The sequence below is a fragment of the Rhinolophus ferrumequinum genome, chromosome 16 (genome assembly GCF_004115265.2).
Source record: "Rhinolophus ferrumequinum isolate MPI-CBG mRhiFer1 chromosome 16, mRhiFer1_v1.p, whole genome shotgun sequence".
Taxonomy (NCBI): Eukaryota; Metazoa; Chordata; class Mammalia; order Chiroptera; family Rhinolophidae; genus Rhinolophus; species Rhinolophus ferrumequinum.
This window is the reverse complement of record NC_046299.1, coordinates 52,201,958-52,223,437: the sequence shown is the minus strand read 5'-3', so window position 1 is coordinate 52,223,437 and position 21,480 is coordinate 52,201,958. Positions and strand designations below refer to the sequence as shown.

The following is a 21,480-nucleotide window of genomic DNA, read 5'->3' as shown; positions in this document are numbered from 1 at the left end:
TCTTAATTCCTTCATCTTTTTCACCCTCCCTCCAACTGCCCTCCCATGTATCACCCCAATAAATCTAGTACCCATCTGACACCATTCATAGTTATTACAATATTATTGACTATATTCCTTATGCTATACTCTACACATCCCCATGACTACTGTGTAACAACCAATTTGTACTTCTTAATCCCTTCCCCTTTTGCACCCACCCACCAATCCCCGCCCCTCCTATGTGGCAACCATCAAAATGTTCTCTGTATCTATTAATTTGTTTTATTTTGTTCTTTAGATTTCACTTATAAGCGAAATCATGACATTTGTCCTTCTCTGTCTGACTCACTACACTCAGCACAATACCTTCCAATACCTCGATGGCAAGAACCTATTCCCTTCCATGGCTGAGCAATATTCCATTGTTTATATGTACCACCTACTCTTTATCCATTCATCCATCGACAGACACCCAAGTTGCTGCAATGAACATATGGATGCACAAGTCCCCTTGGGGTTTCTTTGGATAAATACCCAGAAGTGGGATTACTGGGTCCTTCTTTATCTCTGGTTATAGCCTTTGTTTTAAAGTCTATTTTGTCTGGTCTAAGTATTGCTACCCCAGCTTTTTTTGTTGTTTGAATTTTCATGAAATATCTTTTTCCATCCTTGCACAAGTACTTTCAGTCTGTGTGTGTCTTTCGATCTGAAGTGTGTCTCTTGTAGGCAGCATACGTAAGGGCCATTTTCTTGTCCATTCAGCAATCCTATTTTTTCATTGGAGCATTTAATACACTTACATTGAAAGTAATTGTTGGTAGATATGTAGTTATTGCCATTTTATTATTCATTTTTTGATTTGTTTTGCCCCCTGTCTTAAAGAAGTCACTAACATTTCTTGCAATACTGGTTTGGTGATGATGAACTCCTTGAGCTTTTTCTTGTCTTGGAAGCCCTTTATCTGTCTTTAGATTCTAACTGATAGCTTTGCTGGGTAATCTTGACTGTAGATCCTTGCTTTTCATCACTGAATATTTACTGCCAATCCCTTCTGGCCTGCAAAGTTTCTGTTGAGAAATCAGCTGACAGTCTTATAAGAGCTCCCTTGTAGGTAACTAACTGCTTTTCTTTTGCTGCTTTTATGATTCTGTTTTTTTATTTTAACCTTTGGCATTTTAATTATGATGTGTCTTGGTGTGGGCCTCTTTAGGTTCATCCTGTTTGGGACTCTGCACTTCCTGGGCTTGTATGTCTATTTCCTTCACCAGGTTAGGGAAGTTTTCTGTCACTTTTCTTTTAATAGGTTTTCAGTTCCTTGCTCTCTCTCTTCTTCTTCTGGTACTCCTGTGATGCAAATTTTGGTACGCTTGTTGTCCCAGAGGTCCCAAAAACTATCCTCCTTTTTTTGGATTCTTTCTTCTTTTTGCTGTTCTGTTTGGGTGTTTTCTGCTACCTTACCTTCTAAATTGTTGATTCAGTCCTCTGCTTCATCTAATCTACTGTTGATTCCCTCTAATGTATTCACTTATCGTATTCTTTATTTGACTTGTTCTTTTTTTGTTTTCTGTCTCCATTTTTATGTTTCCTATTTCTTTTTTGAAGTTCTCCCTGAGATCACTGAGCATCCTTATAACCAGTGTTTTGAACTGCGCATCTGGTAGATTGCTTGTCTCCATTTCGTTTATTCTTTTTCTGGATCTTTGTTCTGTTCTTTTATTTGGGACCTGGCACAAGCCACAAAGCCATATGCTGATGGCCAGCGCCCACACTGTGCTTGGAGGTGCCTTGAAAGGCCAAACCACGGACAGAGATCAACTGTCGCTAGTGCCATCTTAGGGCTGCTCAGCCAGAGGTATGGGACACACCGAAGCCAGATGCTGCTTGTTTGGGTTTTGTGAACCTTTGAGAGATTTTAGGAAACTCTGCAATATGAGCCAAAGCAGGTTGCTTGCATAGAAAAGCCACTGGAAGTGACTTGGGTGGGCACACAAGTTGAGTGGGGCGGGGGTCTCAGAATCTCCAGCGTGGGGTGAATGAACAGTGTTAGCCATGTTGATGGAGACTCAGATACGGCAGCCACCTGCATCTGCCAGTGGAACAGAGAATCCAGAAATGGACCTGCATATGTATGGATATCTCATTTTCTACAAATGTGCAAAGGCAATTCAGTAGACAAAGTACTGGAACAAACGGTACTGGAACAAATAGATGTCCATATATACATATATAAAAAGCATCAATCCATCCTTTTACCACACATAAAAATTAATGCAAAATAGATCACAGACCTAATGTAAAACCTGAAAATAGAACACTTCTAGAAGAAAATATAGGAGACAATCTTTCTGACCTTAGGTTAAGATTTCTTACGACACCGAAAGCAAAATCCATTAAAAAACAAATTGACAGACTGGGCTTCACTTGTCTATACAGGGGACTGAAGGACTTTTATGGTTTTTAGTCTGCAAATTTCTGCATTGTTTGTATCTTTCAATGTATTTCTATAATAAAAAGAGGAAAATACATAGAAGCAATACATATTCACTGAAGAACATTTAAAATATAATTTTTAAATTACCCCCAGAGAACTATTGCTTGTAATTTTGTTATTATCTCACACACAGAATTCTCTGTAAAGAGAAATCATACCATAAATAATTCCTTTAACTTAACATTACTGTATGAGTCCTGTCTAATGTTATTAAATTATCCTTTGAAAAGGACATTCCATTGTATGGCTCTACAATAATAAAATTTGTCCATCTCCCCACTGTTGGCAACTGTTCACAATTTTATTACTATTACAAATCAGTGTTTTGAACTGCGCATCTGGTAGATTGCTTGTCTCCATTTCGTTTATTCTTTTTCTGGAGCTTTGTTCTGTTCTTTTATTTGGGACCTGGTATAAGCCACAAAGCCATGTGCTGATGGCCACCACCCACACTGTGCTTGGAGGTGCTTGGAGAGGCCAAGTGCCTTAGGTTAGATTTCTAGAAGTGAAAAACTGTTAACAAAGAATCTGAGGTGTTATTTAGACAACTAACTCCCAGGTACGTCATTAAAGTTTGATCCACATTAAAAAGCACTGCATGCAAAGCTTGGTACTTGTCCAAAATGTTAATTGATAGGTATAACATTTCAATTTGAGATAAAAATTGTAAAAGTTTATTCTGAAATATGAGCAATTAAGAAATTACTTAATTATCAAAGGTCAATACTGTATTACCAAGGCACTGAGAGAACAGTGCACTCATGCAGAATCTTACTATTAATAGGCATTAGTCAAACAGTTCCAAGTAATAAATAACAGATAAACAAAACAGCTGATTGTTCTGTACAAAGTAGAACAAAAGATATCTTATCTTTTGGGTGGACCATGGTTAGAAATTTTTGAAAACGGTTCAAAAATATGCAATTTTTAGCACATCAACTCTTTTATTAGTGAATTTTTTTCCTTTCCAAATTTAGTTCATATTAGAGATTTCAGCAGCCTCAGAGCAAGAGCTCAGTTGATTTCCTTGATGTTCTTATCTTCATACTTAATAAATTGAAAAAACTTATAATAAACATAAGAACTTTAAATCTGGTATTCCTAAACATTAGTATAGCTATTCATTAATCAATGAACCTTTCGTGTATCCCATCAGAGTGACCTGAATCGCTTCACAGTAATATAAATAACTCAGTTGTGTTCTACCTCATTAAAACTGCAAATATCACATGTTAGGTTTAACAAACTAAGCACAATCAGCCCAGAATTGCAAAAGGAGATGATTACAAACAAACTGTTCCCTTATTCTGCCTTGTTGAAACTATTTGTTTGCCCCACTCTACCTCTGTGACCGACCAGCTGCAGGATAACTGGCCACTACTGGACATGATGACTTGATTAAAAAGGAACATCACCTGTGACTGCTATAAATCACCACTGACTCAGAGTCTGTGACAAACATGATGAAATGGCACTCAGCATCCTTTCTAATCTCCCTCTAATTGTTTTCTGCTACTACAGAGGTTGAAAGCTAAAAATTACTCCCCAGGATCACTTGCAAAGTAGGGTTCTAAATGTGAGTAAGGTTCAGCCAACTAGATTTTCTGACATGAGATGAGGAAAGTAGAAAGTAAAGTTGGGCCATTTTATGGAAGTTTCGGCCATCCCCAAGAACGACTGTGAAAATGCTGGCTGGTTGTGTGTGTGTGCATGTAATTCTTCAATTTTAAGTCACTAACTTTCTAAGTGTCAAGAAACAGTTGCAGTTGTGGAGAAGCAGTACTGGCTTCCTAATACCTGTATCACAGATATGATGGTATGTTCTTTGTGTGTGTTTGTGTGTCTCTGTGTTCAATTATACAAAACAAAGTTTACTATTTTAACCATTTTTAAGTGTACAGTTCAGTGACATTAAATACATTCACACTGTTTGCAACCATCACCACCATCCATTACCAGAACTTTTTCTTCATCTCAAATGGAAACTCCATGTTCATTAAACAGTAATCCCCCATTGCCCCCTCCCTCCAGCCCCTGGCAACCACTATTCTACTTTGTCTTTATGAATTGGATTCTTCTTCGATACCTCATGTAAGTACAATCATACAGTATTTGTCCTTTTGTGTGTGGCTTATTTCCCTTAGCATAGTGTCTTCAAGGTTCATCCATGTCATATAACATGTGTCAGAATTTTCTCTCTTTCTTAAGGCTGAATAATACTACACATTGTGTGTGTGTGTGTGTGTGTGTGTGTGTGCGTATGTATATAATATTTTGTTTATCTATTCATCCATTAACGGGCATTTGGGTTGCTTCCACCTTTTGGCTATTGTGAATAATGCTGCTATAAACGTGGGTGTACAAATATCTGCTCTCATGTCCTGATTTCACTACTTTTGGGTATAAGTGCAATTGCTGGGTCAGGTGATAATTCTGTTTAATTTTTTCAGAAATCGTTATACCATTTTTCAAAGCAGCTGCACCATTTTACATTCCCATCAGCAATGCACAAGTGGTCTAATTTTTCCATATCCTTGCCCTGTTATTTCATTTGTTCTTGTTGTTGTTTTAATAATAGTCATCCTAATTGGTGTGAAGTGGATTTCATTGTGGTTTTGATTTGATTTCCATAATTATTAGTATGTTGTACATCTTTTCATGGGCTTATCGGACATTGGTCTATCTTGTTTGGAGAACTATCTATTCAAGTCCTTTGCCCAGTTTTGAATTGGGTTATTGGTTTTTTATTGTTGAGAGGATGTGTTCTCAAACAAAGAGTTTCATGCTGGCCTTCTAATACCCTACCTAATGCCTTTGCTGACTGTGACAAAGGTGGTACTCCTGTCACCAGTTCAGCTCTTGTTCTACAAGTCATTCCTGGCAGCCCAGCCCAGAGCCTAGAGTAGTTTGTCTCTTGTAACTGAGCCCTGACTGAATATATCAGCATAGGCCCTTCAAGCTGTCATCTTTCAAAGCCAGTGAAGTACCCAAAGTAAAGGCTTCAAGCTCTCCCATAAATCCACGTTCTGGTTCAATTCTAGGTGAGGCAAAGTAACTTCATGTCGCTTCCATTAACTTCCTGGAAAATGAATTAAGCATATTATGATTTTTATCCTGTCTTCTAATAAATAGACATGCTCTTGCTTTATCTTTGGAATGAATGACATGTTTTATTTCAATAAGCCGTAGAACTATTTTTTTCTCAACCAAGCACATTGTTAGTGGAAAAAGACTTCAGTAGTAAAACGTCCCATTAATAATTTAAACAAAACAAAGGCTCTGATCTGGCCATTTCATTTATTAAATAGGCCGCTCAACAGTATCAAGTATAAGAAAGAAGATAAATACCACACTACAAATAAAAGAAATGGGGGGGGAGGGAAAATAAGAATATATCTTTAAAAAAAAAGTATCTAGCACCAAGGGCAGCAAGAGAGCTTAGTGGGTTTTTGTTAGGCTATTTTTGTTTTATTTTTAGAGAAGAATGTAGGGATTACTAAGAAGATTACGAAGGCCTATATGATTAGCACATAATAGGTCCTCAATGAGCATTATTAAATGAATGTGCAAGAATGAAGTAGCAACCAAAATAATTTAATAATTCAGTTCCCTAATGTCCTTCCAAACAGGATCATTAAAAACAAAACAAAACAAAATCCCTGCCTTTATACTTGTTATTTCATTTTTAGAAGTATACTTTTAAAAAGATTTTATTATAAGTTTCCCTTTGTTTATGCATATTTCTTATTACGAAATTTTATTACAAACTCTCGAGGGCTTCAGATAGTATTATATCAACAAATTCACAATGTCTAATTGCCAAGAGATAACCCCTGATCACTAATTTGGTAAGTGCTTCAGAAATCAGGACCTGGAATTCAGGTTCAAAGGTTCAAAACTTGACTTTGTCAATACACCAGGGTTGATCAAACCAAGAGAGACAAAAGGCAAACTCACAAGGTACCGAGGGATAAACTAGAACGCCAATACTGGACACTTAAGTGTCTAGAAAGAATGCTCCAAGCACCTTGTCTCAGGCACACCCCTTTATAGTTGTGAAGTATCTAGGATGCTGATACAATAATCAGAATGCTACTTGTAGAGTAAATAATCAGAGCAAAGAAAAGCAGAGGATCTTAAGCAAAATTTAATCCAGACTCTTACGAGACCTAATGTAACGTCTGTGACGCACAGAGAGTACCTGTCTAGAAAAGGTTGTTCACATCTCCTCCTCCTCCTCTGCTTTCCCCACCCAACATTTGCTTTCCACACATACCCACATTGCTGAATTATTTAATATGTAGACATTATGATATTCACCATAAATTAACTTCAGCATGCACCTTCCGATAATAACTTCCTGTATCAATATAATAATTACCACACCCAAGAAAATTAGCCACAATATCACTCTAATTGTCCCAAAAGTATATTTTATATCTGTTTTTTTCCCCCGCAATCAGGATTCAATTTAGGTTCACCCATTGCATTTAGTCATCACTTCTCTTTAGTCTCTTTTAGTCTAAAATAGTGCCCCATCTTTGGGAGGAAGGAGGAAGAAGAGCTGAGTTCAGAACAGTTCTTCTGGAGGTTGACCTACATTCTGAATCTCCCTAGTCGGTTACTAATTTTTTCCATTCATAACCACTATACTATGACATCGGGTTAAGATCACAGCTAAAATTAACACAGATCTCCAAAAGTAAGGATTCATGCAAATATTCCAATGACACTGGGCGTATTTCTTAAAACATTAATGGTGTTATTTAAAACTTTACCTACTATATATATAAGGCTGTATAAATAATCCATTTTTTATTATCCCTAAGACCTTCCTTTTACTATATAGATGACAAATTCAAATCTGAAGATGTCAATGAGTAGATAATCATTTTAACTTTAAAGAAGTTCAAGAGGATAAAACAAGTATCTTCAGAAAAAGAAAAGCACACTAGAAACAAAATTCAGATGATTTTTAAGTGATTTGCAACACAGAAAAGGATGATTACAGAGGAAAGTGGGGCTTTTTTATTACAAAAGTGTCAACTGTTGCTAAAAGACTCTTTTGCAGATAGAAGTAATACATTGTCCTCAATGTGTCTCTGGAAATCTGTGCTAACTATTTAGGTGCCAAAACCAAGTAAACCACATATCAATAATGCAATACAAACAGCTAGATAAAAACCAAATCTTCCCTGCTCCGGCTTGCAGCTCTTCACTCCCCTCACACCTTGTAACCACCACAGGTCAGCGGCGGTATCCCTGGACACACACCATCAAGTCTTCTTCCCCCCATGTCAACCACAAACCCATCTGTGAGATAATCCTTTGCTTTTCTTTATACTTTTACTACCTAAGCACGTATCCATAAACAATATAATTAAGTTTTACCTACTTTTGTTATTTTATATGAATGGAAACATACCGTATGTATTCTTGAAGTCTTATACAAAAGTAGATTTCAGGATTTATCTGTTATTTAAAAAAAAAAAAGTCTGAACCAGATGAATCTTGGAAAAAAATTTGAGGACTGTTAAATTGATAAAAACAGACTTAAGATTAAAACTGATGTTAGGAAATGTAAAATAGTCACTTTGGTTTTGTTCATGAAGATAAAATAAGGGTGTATCATCAGGTAGGAAGAGTTAACTGTACTAAATGGGAAAGTATATTCAACCAGAACTAACAAGTTTGTCATACCCTTCAAAGGAAGAGGACAACAGTACCTACTGTTCCTTGGTGTGAACTAGTTAATCCAGTCTGAGCTAAAAAGCTCCAGAAGGACTTGTTCAACTTTTGTATGAGAAGCATAACAAGGTGACAAGGATTATCAGTTGTCCAATGAATACCTCCTGCTGTGGCAATACAGGGGACAGAATGCACAAGTATAAGATACCTGATGGCTGCGGAGTGCTGTTCCTTAAAAAGAAAGAATATATACCCTAACTCACAGACTCCTTAAATTCTGAACTGTGTTCAGAACATTTTCAGGAAGTAACAACAGGTAATAATTAGATGAGCTAATACGTAAGGCAGTTACAAAGTGCCGGGAACTGTTCTAAGTGTTTTACTTCTATGCTCAAATTATCCTTACAACAACCACATAAAGTAGGTACTATTACCTTCCTCACTTTACAGGTGAGATAACTGAATAGATGAGTTAAGTAACTTGCCCAAGATGAACTTGTACTAGTAATTAGTACAGAGAAGTTTTCAACCCAGGCAATCTCATTTCAAAGTCCATGTTCTTACTCAGTACACTACAACACCTCATGAGCTGAGGGCTCTTATACTTCTAAAGGGGATGAATTTCATAAATATTAAATATTTTCTAGTATTCAGCAAAGAAATTTATCAAAGGTCTTCAATTACATTAGATAAAAATTACATCAATGAGACTGCCTATTAATGAAGGCTTTTTGAATCACAAGTTTGCACTGTTCAGTCTTAAACATTTACTGAATGCTATATACAGATGTCAGATACTAAGGCATTCCCCAGTGACACAGTTCTAAGATGCCCTCATTTGTTACATTTATTCACCTATTAAACATTCATTGTGCACATAATATGTGAAGAATATTTACTTAGATGAATCTGAAACAGGTCTTACCCTCAATGATTTTACAGTCTGGAAAGGAATATTAAAGAGAATATTAAAGAGAAGGTAAAGGCCGGCCCGCTGGCTCAGGTGGTTGGAGCTCCATGCTCCTAACTCCTAAGGCTGCCGGTTCGATTCCCACATGGGCCAGTGGGCTCTCACCACAAGGTTGCCAGTTCAACTCTTCGAGTCCTGCAAGGGATGGTGGGCAGCGCCCCCTGCAACTAAGATTGAACAGGCACCTTGAGCTGAGCTGCCGCTGAGCTCCCGGATGGCTCAGATGGTTGGAGAGCGTCCTCTCAACCACAAGGTTGCCGATTCAACTCCCGTAAGGGATGGTGGGCTGCGCCCCCTGCGACTAGCAACGGCAACTGGACCTGGAGCTGAGCTGTGCCCTCCACAACTAAGACTGAAAGGACAACTTGACTTGGAAAAAAGTCCTGGAAGTACACAGTTTCCCAATAAAAAATAAAAAATAAAAAAAGAAGGTAAAGGAAATTACAGTTGCCAGTTCTTTCTATACATTTGTTTACTCAATCCTCAAAATAACACTAATAAAGCTTTTACTTCTGTAATGTGTTAAAAAACTGGAAAGTTACGGGAGTTGGAGAAAAGAGATTATTTCCAGTTGGTGAGATCCGAGATGAGTACCTGGAAATGACATTTGAGCTAAGTCTTAAAAGACGGGTGAAACTGTGGATACAGACAGAGATATAAAAACACATTAGCAGAGAAAATTGCATGAGCAAAGGTATGAAGACAGAAAACAACGGAGAACCATTAGTATTCATAGGTGACAAAGGAGTATTAGGATATTAAGTTGAAAGTATAAATTGGGGCCAGATCATGGAAATCTTTGTCGAGTTAAGGCTATTCAACAGACAATGGGGAACCACTGGAGATTTCTGAGCAAGAGGATACCATAGTCAGAGTGTGCTTTAGAAAACATAATTGTCAGAAGAATATAAAACAGTGAGGTTGGCAGCTAGAATGAAATGTAATGACAGACTGAATGAAGGAAACAGCTTCTAAAAAGTAAAGGCACGGGGTGAAGGAAATACTACAGCAGATGAAAAGATGCCACTGTTTGCACTCCTTAAACATTCTGACAGGCACCTTTCTTAAAAATAGCATTAAATGGACTACTGCTTTCAGGGGGCGGGGGTGGAGGTGGGGGAGAGTAAACATATTTCCCCCTATTACTCCCTGTGCATTATGTATAAAGCAAACATAAGAAGACCGAAAGCTGAAGAGAGGAAGGCACCTTGAAATAGGAGTAAAAACACAGTGGTGATTTGTCTGAGTGTTTTTGTTTGCTTATTTGTTTATGAAGACAAAATAAGGGTGTATCAGATAAGAAGAGTCAACTGCACTAAATAGGAAAGCATATTCAACCAGAACTAACACGTTTGCTGTCACATATGCCAGACTAGATACTGGAGAAGCCAGAAACCTGGAAATGCCAATGGGTTCAGACAAACAGAGTCCCAAGAAAAGCCGGTTTTCTCCAGCCAAAGGACCAGAAAAGAGGCAGCCAAGCAAGACAAAACTTAAACAATAACTGCTCCACTCCAGTCAAACATAGGAAAAACTATGGCCCCACCTCCACTAGCAACGGCCAGAGGAAAGCCTAGACTTCTAACCTTGCCAGGCTGTGAGTAGGCCATACCGCCCGCTCCCTTGCCACCAGGGTGGTATCAGAGAATACCAAGTGGGGAGCAGAATGTCGTACATGCCCAGCAGTAACAAATCCGTCCTCATCCATTAACGCGGTGGGAGTGGAGACCATATGGGGAGCCCGGACCCAGCTGGCACTGATGAGGCACCCCTTCCCACTGCTTGCTCAGATGCTGTCAGAGAAGGCCTCGTGGAGAATCAGAGCTAACACCACTGCCCAGCAGTGCCCAGTGGTAAAAAACCACGCACAATCCCCCAAGCCCCCCAGAGGAATAATAATGAGGGCCCCCTCCCCCTCGTAGCCACCAGAACCTCTACCTGGCACTAAGGAGGTGGTGGCTGTAGGAAAACTCAATATGAGCAACCAATATTCTCTACAAATATAGATGCAAAATTCTTAATGAAATATTAGCAAACAGAATTCAGCAATATAGAACTATTATTCCATGAGTAAGTGGAGTTTATTCCAGGGATGCAAAGCTGGTTCAATATTAAAAAAGCAAACAAGGTAATCCACCGTGTTAACCAGCTAAAGAAGAAAAAGGACATTATACCAATTCAGGCAGAAAAAGCATACGACAAAATTTTATCATGAACACCCATTCATGATAAAAACTTTCAGAAAACCAGGAATGGAGGGAGAATTCTCAATTTGGTAAAGAACATCTATAAAAAACCTACACCTCGCATATTTAATGGTGAAAAATTGAACGCTTTTCCCCAAGGATCAGGAAAGGCAAGGATGTCCACTCTCTACATTGCTATCAAACATAGCACTGAAATTCTAGCCAGCACAATAAGGCAAGGCAGGAAATAAAAAGTGTACATGTTGGAAATGAAGAAATAAAAATATTCCTATTTGCAGGTGACATGACAGTCTACAAAGAAAACCCCAAGGAATCTATAAAAAGAAAACCCAAACGTCCTAGAACTAATAAAGTGAGTTCAGTAAGGCTGTAGGATACAAGAGCAACATACAAAAATCAACTGTATTTCTGTATACTAGCAATGAACACATGGACAAAGAAATTCCAAATGTAATACCACTTATAATGACTAAAAAAGGACAAATACTTAGATAAATCTAACAACATGATACTGAAAATTCTGATAAAAGAAATCAAAGAAGGCTGAAATACACGGAGATATTCCACTAATGGATTAGCTGACTCAATATAGTATAAAGATGTCAATTCTCCTCAAATCGGTATATGTTTAACACAATTCATATGAAAAATACCAGTGATATATTTTTGTAGATGTAGACAAGATTATCCTGAAATTTACATGGAAAGAAAAAGAAACTAGCTAAATCAATTCTGAACAAGAACATAGTGGAAGAAATCACTCTACACCATTTCAGGACTTATTATATAGCTACAGAAATTAAGACTAGATGATACTAGTAGAACAGACACACAGATCGACTGAACAGAATAGAGAATCCAGAAATAAGTCTTACACAAGTATGGCCAACTGATTTTTGACAAAGGTGCAAAAGCAATTCAATGGTGGATAGTTGTAAAACAGTGCTGGAGCAACTGAATATCCATAGGGAAAAAAGGAACTTTGCCCAAAGATTCAAAATGGATCACAGATTTAAACGTAAAGTGAAAAACTACAAAACTTTTATTAGACAATAACATAGAAGAAAATCTTCAGGACCCAGGGTAAAGAGCTCCTAAACATGACACTTAAAAGCACAATCCAAACAAAACAGAACAAAAAATGATAAATTAGACTTCACCAAAATTAAAAACTTTTACTCCACAAAGGATCCTGTGAAGAGAATACAAAGACAAGCTACAGACTGGGAGAAAATATTTGCAAACCACATACCTGAGAAATAACTTATATCTAGAATATATGAAGAACTTCCAAAATTCAACAGTAAAAAACCAAAAATCCAATTAGAAAATGGGCAAAAAACATGAAGAGGCATGTCACCAAAGAGGATATAAGAATGGCAGATAAACACAGAAAAAAAGTGATCAACATCAAAAGCTGCTAGGGAAATGCAAATTAAAACTATGATGAGGTATCACTACACACGTATTAGAACAGCTAAAATAAATTATGACAATACGAAATGCCAGCAAGGATGCAGAGAAACTGGATCTCTCATACACTATTGGTGGGAAAGTAAAATTGTACAGCCATGCTGGAAATAGTTTGGTAGTTTGTTAAAAAAATGAAACATACACTTACCATACAATCTAGCAATTGTATTCTTGGGCATTTATCCCAGAGAAATGAAAATTTATGTCCACACAAAAACCTCTACATAAATGTTCATAGCAGCATTATCTGTAATAGCTGACCAGTGTAAAAAACAAAATATCCCACACTATGTGAAGAGTTAAACAAACTGTAGTACACATCCATACCATGGAATACTACTCAACAATACAAACGAATAAACTGGACACACACAATGGGTCTCAAGGGCATCAGCTGAGTGAAAAACACCAATCTTCCAAAGGTCTCATATGGTACAATTCTATTTATATAACATCCTCAAAATGACAAAATTATAGAGATGGAAAACAGATTAGAGGTTGCCAAGGGTTAAAAATAGTGTTGGGGGGGTGGGAGGGCAATGATAAAGGGATAGACCAAAGCAGATTTATAGTGACAGACTAATTCTATATCTTGATTGGGGCAGTGGTTACACAAATCCACTCATGATAAACTGACGTTATACACACACTTTAAACAAATGTCAATTTCCTGCTCTTATAATTATGTAATCATTGCAGGAAACTGGGTAAAAGGTGCATGGAATCTTTCCGTACACTCTTTGCAACTTCCTGTGACTCTAATTATTTCAAAATAAAAAGTTTTAAGGTTTTTAAAAAGGAGCAAAATGTCCTAAAAATAGCATAGGTACATATTTTTAATTAAATAAAATATCAGACTATTAATAATTACTTCTCCAGTGGAATCTTTCACTCTCTAAATTAAATATTCCTAAAATTTCTAAATATTATACAATGAGCATGTAATGCTTAATAATCAGAAGGAAAAGATCCTTTGAAGAAAATGAAAACTATTATTTTTCAGTGTTTGAAGCACATCACACTTAAATAAATATGAACAGAAATTTAAAAAATCAATTAAGTTCAATGATTAACTCATGTAGGCATATATACACTAAATAAATGATAAGAAATAATGAGGCAACCAGCAAGACCAAAAAGTCCAAGAGAAGATCTGATTATAGATCCACTCCCCTCTCCCATAAACTGTGTGACTTGGGAAAATGACTTAACTTTTATACTTGAAGAGACCAATAGACTACAGAACTAATCAAAGACATTAAACAATCATATTTTGTAAATTAGGATGACAGAATTCTTACAATGTTAGGATTGGAAGTGATCTAAGAGATGTGGAACAATTCCTTGTTTTGTTATGAACAATTCCTTAATTTACACCCGAAAAATCTAAGGCTAGAGAGTTAAGTAACTTTCAGACATAACTGAGAAACAGAATAGCAATACAATAGTGATTCCAGTTAACCAATGAAGAATTCTACACATCAACCTGAGTTTCTCATAGATTTATTTAAAATCAAATTTAATTAAATAAAAATATTTCAACAGGAGCATTGCACTCACCAACATTTTTAAAAGCTATGTCATAGGCAATTGATTATTATTGATACCTGAAAGTACTGCTATAATTTAAAAATTTTGGAAGAAACTGGAAATTTCCTAAAGTGATAGGCACCAATAAATGGAAAGACACAAACTATTCTATGGGCTTAATTATACAAACACACAAAAGACCAAAATAGCTTCTAACTTATCATTAGGTAATCTTTAGAATACAGAGGATGTATCAACAAAATGAAACTTTTACTCTCTCTGTTTAACAGAACAAATGTCCATGTTCAGATGGTGATTGTAATGATTTGAATATGCTGGATTTTTCTTGTAGTTTTATCCGTGTGTGTGTTTGTACACAAAATGCTCTAAAATATTACAGTATAGCTGTCTGAAGCAATTGTCCTCTTCAAAAACCATATATTGACTTTAAAAAGCAGACATTCAAATTTAGAACAACTGACGAAATTTGATTCATAAATACAAAATGTGCTCTTTTGGGAAGTTAGTACTGATTTCGTATACAGTAAAAAAATTAAAAAGTTATCATTTCTAAGTGATGTATAAAACCTAAAGAACAATTTTCATATACCAAGGCAAAAAAAGGGGAAGAAAAATTTTTTTTAATTATATAAAGTTAGTGGCAATATATTGTCCTTAGGGCAATTATACTTTATAGTTGCACTCACACTAAAATAAGCTTAAATTCAATTTTACCTAACAAAGTTTATTTAACATGCACACAATAAAGCCTAAACTTCCAATGTAGGAGGCCAAGGTTTACTTTGGGCATTTAGCTCTACAGTTTGTTATATTTGGGACTATCAAGCCTTTTAAATTCCGTTTTTAATTTTTGATCCTAAATTAAAATATTTTCAGAGAGCAAATAAAAACTATTCTCCTGGTATTTACGAAAAATTATTTACTTTTTCTTAGTAAGCACAGGGCTTTGTTTCTAAAACATCTATGAAATCTGCTATAATTACAAAACAGTTTCAAAGACCCTGAACCAATTCCGACCATCCATTTTTGAAACTCTAGCAGTGATTTTCTACTGTTTTGTTATGTCCCACTTCTGAGCAGAATTTGGGGCAGCACAATTAAAGCAATCAAATATCCTCCTCAGTTACATCATCATTCTGCACTTCAGTTTCTGGGACAGGTTTTGCTGCCGGGGCCATGCACTCAATATACTATTATTATTATTTTTGAAGTTATCATGTATACCAATGAGCACAAATCTTTTCTGGCTCCAACTTGCCTTTAAACTAAGACTCTCACAATCAGGTTGCATTTAATGCTATAACATGTCTAGAACTGTCTCAACTCAGTGAATGTGAATCTAGCAACACTGTCCAGTTTATATCCTCAGCTATAGCAAAAGTTTTTAAACAACGATAAAAATCTAGTGGTCAATTTGAAGGGCTTAACCTAGCTGCACGCCAGAGCACACCAGTAAAGAAGCCAAGCATACAAAATTATAATCCTTATTCTAATCACTAAAATAATATTTAGGCAGGCTAACGGTTTGACATACTGATTGGTAAAAATCACTATTTTTTAAATATGCTACACCCCCAAATCAAATCAACATAATGGAAAATGAGAAACTGGCTCAAGACTTCAAATTCCATTACAATATTGTGAAAAATTATATTGGATTTGGATCAAAAATCTAATGTATGGTTTTGGCAGCCTTTGACTTTCATGCCAATATTATATTGATGAAACTGGCATCAATTTAATTTAGTTTTAAAGTTCCAAACTAAAACTAATTTACTGGCATTTCCAATAACTCAGTGATACAATTTAACTTATAGGAAGACCCTAAATTAGCATACTTCACGGTTCTCACCTCCTACTAGAATTTTCTACCTGTCAAGAATTTTAAGAGACAAGATAATACACATTATCACCTCTCTTGTCCCTTGCCATAATGCAAAAGCTTAACAAAACCCATAATACAAACTTAAGACAAATGCAAATATAGGTCACTGCCTCCACAGCTCTTTTGAGGTACATAAAACATCTCATCATAAAACACTATTTTATAATGAAACATTGTGATGAAACCAAGTTTTCCTAGTTTCTGCCATCATAAGCAAGAGCCAAGATAGACTCACATTATGTTGCATTCTGTACTGAAGTGGTTATATTACTGGGAGGGCCCAGGGGTGGTGACGTAGCAGCATTTCGGTATGGAACCACCAGGTCTTGACTCAGCTTCAGATCCAGTGATGCCGGTGCTGTGTGTATGGGAGGAGGGGGTGCAGGAATATTCACACCATAGGTCTGTCACAAATCCATAAACACATATTCTGATGGCAAATTAACCACAGGCAGCATGTAAACACTGAATTGTCCTCCAAGTGTGCCTGGCCCATACTCTCCTATTTTTAGGTAACTTCGTCATTTCACAAAAGCCAAGAGAACCTCAAGACCCAAAGTAAGAATCACTGTCATGTTTACCTTTAGTTAAGTGGCTCTTCCTGTTCTTCCCCAACTATTAATATCCCTCAGTGTGTTACATTACACCTTAGAGAAAAATCAGAGCAAAACAAAACTAGATTTCAAGTTTCCAAAACCACATGCAAGCAAAAATTTTAAATCACAAAGACACAGCATTATGTACATGACTAACACCTTATTTGTAAGCAAATACAAACAAACACATGAGAGAAAAGTGAAAAAAAAAAATTAAGTTCTATGCAAAAAGCAATGCATTTAATCTCGGCACAACAGTGTAATACCTCCCTGTAACCTACATCCATTAAAAGAATTACACTTAGCTCATATTGTATTCTTCCACTAATACTACAATCTTTGAAAAGAGCTTCGGTAATTAAGCAGAATACGGATTTTTATTCATATCTCATATGTCAGTTTGATATACAAAAAGAAACAAAGCTACAGAAGTTTTAAATTAAAAAAATGAATTTAACCTTCACTAACAATATACTACCACATAAAGAATGAAGACAGAAAGATTTCCATCCATAAGTTAACGGCTGTGGTAGGTACGCCCTAAATGTTATATCAGGGCTGGCGATAAGAATTTTGAAAGAATAGCTAGTTGATATGGTCATTCTTATAAGACAAAAATAATAATATTCATTAAAACATGTGATTCAACAGTTTCTCAAAAACAATGTTCAAATTTCAATTCTCAGAAAAACCATGAAAATGTCTCTAAATCAGCAAAACTATGAGCAAAGTTTTGAAAAAGTATTGAGGCTCTAGTGATTAACAAAATAAAAATGTTTACAAGTAGTTGTTCAATGTAAGAGTCTGCAGAATGGAATGAGTGCTACTGAAATTAAAACTGATTTATCTAAAGATGATTGCATGTTCTGCCATTGCAATCATGATGGCTTCTTCTGAAGTAATATAAAATTTTTTCCTTAGAGAAACTGCTCTACCATAAAACTGATTTTCTTTACCACAAAGTGATTATGAGAACTATCAAAGGGAGACAAAAAAAAAAGTAACTATCAGGCATGTTAATACCGGTATATTAATTGTACAACTCCATCTAACAGTTTTTCTTTAATTTTGCAGTAACATTAAGATGTAACCTTAATAGAGAATTCTTATATTTCAGTTCAGTTCAACAATTTTTTTTTTACATGCCAAGACTTATTTAGAGCTAAGTATGAAAACAAGGTCTCTAGAGATCTCAGTACGATGAGGGTAAACTGAAATATAAATAAAAGAAATACTATGGAACCATCTTCAACTAAAGATCATTTGTGTTAAGTTAAAGGGAGTTGATCATTTGACAAAAGCTAAAAACAAAGCTAAGAATTCATCTCCCTTTGAGGAAATAATTACTAGTCCACTGAGCATTTGAAGATATGACAAATGTAGTCTATACATGTAAACTCATTTAAAAGCTTGTTGTAATCAGTAAATTATCATCTCATAAAGATTAAACAGTTGATACCCATTTAGAGTAGAAATACTTGATGAAGTTTGTTTTGAAATGGCCAACAACTTTGCAAAGTCTATAATGAGATAAGAAGTTGTAAAACAACACATAAGATGTGGCTAGAGTGAAAGGTTTCATGAAGCCATGTTATAACTTAACAATTACAAAAGGAAATTAATTTATTTCTGTTAAAGTGAATATAAATTTTACAATCATTTTCTGGCACAATTACGGTTTTGATACTATGTCTTCTATAAAAAGCCTCCTACCCAGTTCTGTTAGCTGCCAACTACAAGCATCGTCTATTCTTATTCTAGATCACTCTATTAAAAATATTATTCATACAATATCTGCAAAATTGCATTATTATTGGTCCTGCAAATAAATCAAAAGTACGCCTCCAATTTTCAAGAGATAACTCCAATCCTGCAGTTATGGGTAAGAGGAAGATCTGGTAGGCCCCTAGACTGCAGTGATTTCATGTATTGTTTTAAGGACCCCTTTAACCCAGACACCTGCATCAACCATATTTTTACACTGTGGTAAATACATGTGTCAACTCAAGCTGTCAATGTGGAACCAGTCAATACTGAGTATCTGTAAAACCTAGAAGTCCCAATTCTTGCTTCGAGTTTAATTTTTTTTTTAATTTAAAGGTAATGTATTAAATACCTGTAAAGACCTAAACTTGTCTGGTACTTACACTTAAATTTAAAAAAGAAATATAAAGCAAAAAAAAGAAACATACTGTTAGAAGAAATCCAAATGCTATCTTTATTTTCAGAATCACTTCTTCACTATCTTTTCCAAACCTCACTTCCTTTTCACTACTTCCCCCAGTCCTTTGAGCAAATCAGTGCTTAACACCATCCCTCCCACCCCAGATTTTAAGAGGATCCAGTGTCCACAAACGACAAAGCCTCACAATCCAAGTATATTACCCTAGTGATTTTCGGTGCTTTGAAAGATACCTGTGAAAATGCCAAAGCCCTAAATTAGATCCCCAAGGGCTCCTTTTCTTTTTTGATTCCATTATCTCTTTTTCTGGCTCTTTGAGCCAGCCGACTCCCACCTGACTGATCCCTCCCTCTTCCAGTCAAACCTAAATTCTTCCCCTAATTACCACCACCCCCACTTTGGTCAGCAGTCTCCTCAGTCCCAAGCCCGTTCCCTCGCTCGCGCCACGCGGTAACATCGAGCCTGGACCAGCCCCTCGGCTCCCTCGCTCCCACGCCAAATCCCAGAGCATCTCTTCCTTCGGTCCCACATTCCCGCGGGGCCCCTTCGATCTTCTCTCCTTACTCTGCTTTCAAAAACCTCCAAGCCCTTGCCTTTTTAAGGCCACATCAACCTCAGCCTCCCACTGTCTTGCCTCTCAGCCTCTACTTACCCCTCAGCCTCTGGCCACCGTCACCCACCTCGGGCCCTCGGCTCAACAACCTCCATTTCCCTCAGATTCCATTCTGGAGCTGACTCTCCGGGCTCCCTCAACCGTCTCCCGTGGCACCTCCGGATGGATCCCTCTCCTCCACAAACCCCGGCTCCATCCCTGACACCCCGCTCTCCCTTGGCTGCAGGTGCCCCCGTAACTCCCCTCTCCTCAGCCTCAGCCCCTGCTCACCTCCGCGGTCCGAGTGGGGCTCCCCGGACCCACCTCCGAGTCGGAGTCCGAGCCGCCGTCGGAGTCCGGGACCCTCCGCGACTCGCGGGAGTGAAGCGCCTCGAGCGGCGGAGGCGGAGCCCGAGGAGGGGAGCCAGAGTGGAAGCGGGGGCGGTGGCGGCTGCGCGCAGGCATCGCTCCTGCGCGGGTCTCCGCGGATCCCGCAGCCGCACGAAATCCGAACCGGAACTGCTTCGGGAGGCGGGGCCCTATAGGCGGGAGGCGGAGCCTTACGGATGGGGGCGGGGCCAAAGCCGGAAGGGACGTGAGGCTCAAAATGGGAGCGAGAGAACTACATCAAGAAAATCAAAGAGCGCATGCGTCAGGCCCAAAGCGAGAAGATAAGGGCAAAGGAGAAGATAAGGGGCCAGTGAAGATGAGGTGGGGCCAACGGGATTAGTGAATGGGGTTTTTGAGGACAAGAGGAAATTATCGTAATTCCTTTAAAGGGAGCAAGCTGCTCTCCAAGAGCTAACTCACAATGATCATTGTTACCGTTTATTGTCCCTTCACTCTGACAGTCCCTATGCCACATGCCACATAAATATTTCACTTAATCCTCTGCCAACTCTACAGGGCCAAGAGACTTGCCTGAGGTAGGGCAGTTAGTAGGTGCCAAAGCCCGTATTTCTTCTCAAACCTGCCTAACTTCAGAACCTGTGCTCTTCTCACTCCACTGTACTACCCCACCCTGAGGGATCTCCCCAACCTATGCCTAGCATTGGCATAAACCAAATCCAAAACCACCTGTGACCTGGGCTCCAGCCCTTCCTTGGCCTTGTTTCCCCCAGCAGTGCAAAACTCTGATGGGGGTAGGGACAGGTTCTGGGGTAGACATGAGTGCAGACTGCTCACATGGGATATCCTGCAGTGGACTTTACCCTCAAGCTGGACTCAAGGCCAGGGGCTTCCCCCTGCAGCTTGTACCCCTCCCAGCCCCATCGGGGCCTTCATGAAGTCATCTGAGAGCAGGCAAGATTTCTCACTTCTTTTGCCGATAACTAGCTCTCGCAGAAGGACAGATACAGACCTTTCTCAGTTTCTATTGTAGGGACAAAAGCCCTTATAATTAGAGGAATCTCCCTCCCAACCCAAAATGTTTCTGATGACAGTTAGGCCCTTTGGCTTTGCAGAAAGTGTAGGGCAGCATTCATCTCCTTTCTCCCCCTTTGACATAGATGGCCCATTTCAGCCTTCTTTTTTGAGAAAGTAGCCATCTTCTTTACAGAAACATTGTTCAAACTTTCACCCATGAACCCTGTGGGCACCCTTTAGATGAGGTCTTCCCTGCCTCCTCTCCACAGTTCTCTGGCTGTACAATCAGGGTACTTCCCCCCAGCCCTATACTCCAGAGACTCATCCAACAGCCATACAGTTCTTACCCAGACCTGCAGGGCTTTTTCTGTCATTCGTCCTTGGAGCCAACCACCTCCTCTCCACTTGGATCTCTACTTTAACTCAGTCCTCAGAAGCAAATAGCCTATTCAGGGCTCTCAATGCTTTTTAAAAATATTTCTTAAGCATCTACCATGT

The 21,480-nt window shown here is 37.9% G+C and overlaps 1 protein-coding gene across 5 annotated transcripts in view; it reads right to left on the bottom strand.

Annotated features, from left to right (window-relative positions):
* The window catches only part of SAMD8 (sterile alpha motif domain containing 8), a 52,964-nt gene extending 32,822 nt beyond the window's left edge, over positions 1–20,142 (bottom strand). For 2 of the 5 annotated variants that reach the window (XM_033130582.1, XM_033130579.1), the window contains exon 1: positions 19,909–20,142. In XM_033130582.1, coding sequence (XP_032986473.1) covers positions 19,909–20,082 — 174 coding nt within the window. In that variant the 5' untranslated portion in view covers positions 20,083–20,142. Of the gene's footprint in view, positions 1–16,482; positions 16,606–19,908 lie in introns of all 5 variants that reach the window. The other 3 variants (XM_033130580.1, XM_033130578.1, XM_033130577.1) reach the window with 3 other exon arrangements.
* Positions 20,143–21,480: the final 1,338 nt, after the last annotated feature.